Source organism: Phoxinus phoxinus, assembly GCF_949152265.1.
Source record: "Phoxinus phoxinus genome assembly, chromosome: 15".
Classification (NCBI taxonomy): Eukaryota; Metazoa; Chordata; class Actinopteri; order Cypriniformes; family Leuciscidae; genus Phoxinus; species Phoxinus phoxinus.
The window spans coordinates 21,052,971-21,058,304 of record NC_136890.1 but is presented as its reverse complement, the minus strand read 5'-3'; the positions used below and the strand labels follow the sequence as shown (position 1 = coordinate 21,058,304).

The window sequence follows — 5,334 nt, the reverse complement described above, 5'->3', positions numbered from 1 at the left end:
TCAACGTCTCCTGCCAGGTCTTTGTTTGCCCCACTAAGGCCATTATAAGCCCACACAGACACACCCACGCAGAAGGCAATAGGAAATTCAGATTTGGAGTCTGTAATAAAACAACTTCAAGGGAACATGAATGGGGATTTGGGCTCTATTTACAGCAGTGAGTCTTAAAAAGTTATGAGTCTTTAAAAAAACACAGGCTAAATAACGAATTAGCTAGTGCTGGCGCAGCTGGAGTTGTAAGACCTATTAATGACACAGTGTGATGTTTGGCTATAAAACTCCCTGCAGTCGAGCCTGTGGTGGATGGCATTAGTTCAGCGCCTGAACTAATGCCATCCACCACAGGATCGACTGCAGGGAGGCTCTACATTTCTCCTGGAATCAAACGCATACATGCACATGCACACAAACAGGATAATGGTAGTACTAGTCCCAAAGGAGAATACACTAACAGATCTGCGAGTACAGTACAATGAGGATCAGCTGTTTTATGAATTATTAATGAACACAAGACCAGTGAGACTATTGATTCAGGCTGCTGCCATCAAAGTGAGAAAAGGAGCAGCTTTCTAATGACATTTACTGGGTTCATTCAGAAACAATAGACAGGTCTGAACAGATCTGACAGCTGTCTGTGCGAGTTTCAAAACACCAGTAGGTGTACAACAACTACAACTACAACAAAAGAATATAACTAGAAACAAATGGACTTGTATATCTACTGTTTTTGGCTTAATTTAACCCTTTGACATCATTTAATCCAAAATCAAATTACTGCGCATTCAATATGTAAACAATATGTTTTGATTGGTCAATCGCGCCAACCATGGCAACGCTATCAGTCCGCTTATCGTGTAGGCTAAATAAAACTGGCGCATAAAAACACAACTGGCGCCATCATAAGTTTTTGATTATCAATAAAAACTCAAAATATAATAAAAATATAATAAAATATATATTTTGTTATGTGACCTTTACATCAGAGAACTTTGAACATGCAGATGTGTTGTTAAATTATTGAAATAGGCTATTAACTAAAAATCTTAGGGGGTTCTTTTGTCAAAAGGTTTAGCTAACAAAAAAGTTCACACCATCAGTAGCCTATGTGGATTCCTTGACCCTATGACCGTATACCAGCTGAGCTGCAGCAATACGTTTTTAGTCAGTTTGTTTGTTGAATTATCATTATAAGAATGACATGAAATACAACACACAACCATTTTCTTCCACATCTGGAACCAAAATACCTCATCAAAACTAATGACACTAGGTTTTGAGATGAGTCAAGCTGGACCATGATCATCTGTTCAGTGTGAGTTAAGGCAAAGAGACAGAATGGGCAGTCAAAAAACATATGCTCGGCCAAATTCAAGGGGAGGTGAGATCACTGTATATCTGAATCTGAGTTTCTTTAGATTTGGACCGTGTATTTCGTCCCACCCTTAATCTGTCATGCTTTAGCTCTCAGCCATGAATTCCCTGAAATGTATAGGGAAGGGAAAGAGTACAAGAGAATATCAACCTTAGACACAAATGCACTGAGACATAGAAATGATGAAGTCTCATGATGTGCCTTGATAAACAAATTTAGTTTATCCTTGTTAATCTATTGGTGTGCTAGAAGACTTGGACATGTTGTAAATCATTTTAAAATGCATTATGTGTGATGATCCCTCTGGCCTTTCTGGGCTAAATTAAATAAGGACATAAAAGTAAGACAAATGAACACACAGAAAGGCAGCAGCAACTACTACTACAATGTAAATAAGTTAAACAGGGGCACACCTAAGGAACAGGATAATGCAGCATAATCTTCTTTTATTTATTTTGTTTTCTTTATTTATTTTTAATTCATAATGCACCCAGTATGTATTCCTTACTAAAATGATTTAAACATAAATGAAGAGTACATTTGATACATAGGCTCTCTCTCTCTCTCTCTCTCTCTCTCTCTCTCTCTCTCTCTCTCTCTCTCTCTCTCTCTCTCTCTCTCTCTCTCTCTCTCTCTCTCTGTGTGTGTGTGTATGTCCTCATAACTGTGGTGTTAAATTTTAAGCAGTTTTTCTAGAACTCAACACAAGAGAAATGCCCTAAAAACCCTCTCAGATGCATGGCTAAATCTAGTGTGATTTTATCTTTTGGATTGTATCTCTCTCAGTCAAGGCCTGAGGCCAGAGCTAATTGGGGAAAAAGTAACTAGTTAACAGATGCCGGTGAACGGGGTGTTGTTTAGCCTGGATCTTTTTCATGACAATTCTCCTACTAAAGCATTTAACGGTTGTTTAAGTCAGGATTTGGAGTGATTCTCTTGACACTGCATATAACTGTTAATTACCACATACAGATCTGTTAAAGGTTTGACCTAAATATAAGTAAAGTTTGTCTCTTTTTGAATGCCTTCTTTGAATATGGGGTGCCTCAGAGCTATTTCACTGAGCTGTTTACTGATTCCTTCTGTTTTTGGTGGGGTGTAGTAGTGACCCCTATAGGTATAACATGCTCATTACACCATACTCTCAAGCTACAAAGCAGCTCACTAAATTAAAAGGGTACATTTGTTTGGGAGCATGATCATCCCATCAACCTCACCAACCACTGACATTTTAGATCCATTTCCATAAAGACTAAGGACTTTTGTAATGAAATCATGTGTGCCATTCAGCTCGGAGCAAACAAACTATAGCCTACAACATTTTGCTCGTTTGTGATACAATTAAACTAAAAGAGATAATACTGTGTGTAACGTGCATATACCCTTATGTATAGGTTTATGTGTAATTTTATCAATGCTTTAGCAATGTAAACCAACCCGTTTTTCTGAATCTTTTCAGTTGTAATAGTCCAGTTCAGCCAGCAGATGACAGTCTTTGTTCATTAAATGAACTGACCTTGCTTATCTTACTGTAAACCCTGGATGAAACTGAAACCCAAACTATGTAAGACCCAGTTGGTGAGTTCAACTTTACTTGTTTTTGAAATCGATAACACACTGAACTTACTCCACATAACTTATTTAACTTTACTCACACATAAATCGTTTTTTTACGCTCGTTCAAATAATGAAGGCTGGTCTCACAGAACATGTTTTACGCATGTTGACTGCCATACCACGCATTAGTGAAATTTTCAACAAGTAAAAAAAAGAAAGAAAGTGGATTTGGTTCAGTAAACGTTCTGAGGACCAATGAGAATCAGGAGACAACAGTGAGAGTTTGATTTTCCTTTCCCTCAATTTCCCTTGTCCTTTGCATCTAAGGACATCTGCCATTTTTACACATTACATCATCTTCTCCTTCCTTGCATTTCATGCATTTTCTTTCTTTCTTGAGTTTCTCTCACAGGAGGTCATTTTGCATTCTGTCAGTCAGATGTCTCACTGATATTTCACTCTGGACGATTCCCTCCAGAATCCGCACAGTTCTCTGTGGGCTTATTTGCTGAAAATGTGGCTCTGCTTCTGCATAGACATGACATGCCCCGTAACTCTCTGCCTGGCCGCTGGAAAAGGGTGTAGAGATGGTGGCATCCTTATGGTTGCATTGTTGAGAGCTCTGGGCCTTTATTACTGGTGTAGGACTGGCCTTACTATGGCTCACACACATCCTGTGGCGGATGTTTTGAGTATCCTGACTCAGGATTTTGCGAAAATTGGGTTTGAAGAGAAGATACACCATAGGGTTATAAATGGTTGAGGATTTGGCCAGGATAGCTGCCAGCGCAAAGGCGGTGGGTGGGACCTGCTCATTGGCACTGAACCCAGCCCACATGGCAAGAACCGCATATGGGCTCCAAGCCGTGAGGAAGCCAATACACACAGCCACTGAGAGCTAGAAAGAAAACACACATTCACTTAGTTGACATGCAATTAAATAGAAAGAATTGTTTTTAAATATTTTAAGATCATATTTTGACCTCTATTTGATTTTCTCTCACACACACTACTTCAGAAAGAATGTATTACATTGATCAAATGTGACAGGAAAAAACATCTATAATGTTACAAAAGGATTATATTTCAAATAAATGCTTTTCTTTTGAACTTTCCATTCATCAAAGAATTATTTTAAAAAAACTGGAGTAATGACGCTGAAAATTCAGCTTTGACCACAGGAATACATTACATTTTAAAATATATTAAAATATTTTTAAAATATCAAATTGTATTAATATTTTACACTATTGTACTGTATTTTTAATAAAATATTATGCAGGCTTGGTGAGCATAAGAGACTTACTTCAAAAACATTAAAACATCTTACTGCCCCAAACTTTTGAACAGTAGTGCTCGCATTTGCAATATGAACAGAACAAACTGTTATATTTCTTTATTAATCAGCATTATGCTTATATGATCCTGTTCCTGTTTATGACCCAGATGGCCAAATGTGTGCAAATGTAAACAGGGGACATTTCTCTGCCTCAATATTCAACATTTATCACCAGCATAATACACAGTGTAGCCCTCATGCCAGCAGCAAATTGCAGGTACAGTATATTACCAGGGATTCAATCATGAAACAGTTTTGAAAAATTAAGCTGGGACAGCCAAAGGTACAGCCAGTCCTTGTCCAGAGGACAGAGGACTGGTAATCAGCATTACTTTTTGAGGGACATTAAGTACATACTCAGCAATAGTATCACGTTCCTCCTGTCTGCTCTACAGGGCAATAAAACACGGTATATTTGCACAGTGAGACAGTGTAGACACCACACATGTTTTTGTGCACTTTTATGTCCCAGGGGTTAATCACAGCTTTTTTTTTAGTTACATGAAGGTCTAGTCATTGACAATACAAACCGACAACAAACAAACCCATAAAACCCTCTTTACCTTGACAATAAGAGTGTGTGCGTTGGTCACTTTGGTTATTGGCGAGACATGCTGTTGAACGGCTTGGCGAGACCTCCTCACTCTGAGCAGGATGAAGGTGTAAGATAGGATAATGATGGTACATGGGACAACGTAACAAAAGATAAAAAGACTGATGATGTAAGACATAGCAAGGGCATCATGGGATGGAATGTACCTTGGAACATACAACATGGAAAATGCATCATTGTAAAATCAGTTTGCGTTGGTTTCACATATTAATGCTAAAATGTTTGTTCTCATACCAGTTTATGCAGCAGGCGGTTCCGTATGGTTCTGGTGCAAAACTGCCCCAGCGGACCAAAGGTCCCACAGCAAACACAGACGCATAGCACCAAACCCCAATAACCATCACACAAGCATGGTTGGATGAGAACTTGTTACCTGGGGAAGACATGCAGAGTAAAAGACTGCATGAATAAATATTTTTTACAAAAAATGGTGTGACTGGTCAAGGTGACTAA

General features: G+C 38.5%; 1 protein-coding gene across 1 annotated transcript; it reads right to left on the bottom strand.

The window, feature by feature from the left end:
* Positions 1 to 1,852: 1,852 nt before the first annotated feature.
* Positions 1,853 to 5,267, bottom strand: opn7c (opsin 7, group member c; the record flags this gene model as incomplete). Its single annotated transcript, XM_079637925.1, has 3 exons — positions 1,853 to 3,827; positions 4,832 to 5,027; positions 5,116 to 5,267. 3 exons carry the CDS (start codon positions 5,265 to 5,267, stop codon positions 3,336 to 3,338), a joined length of 840 nt encoding a protein of 279 aa, XP_079494051.1. The 3' UTR covers positions 1,853 to 3,335.
* Positions 5,268 to 5,334: the final 67 nt, after the last annotated feature.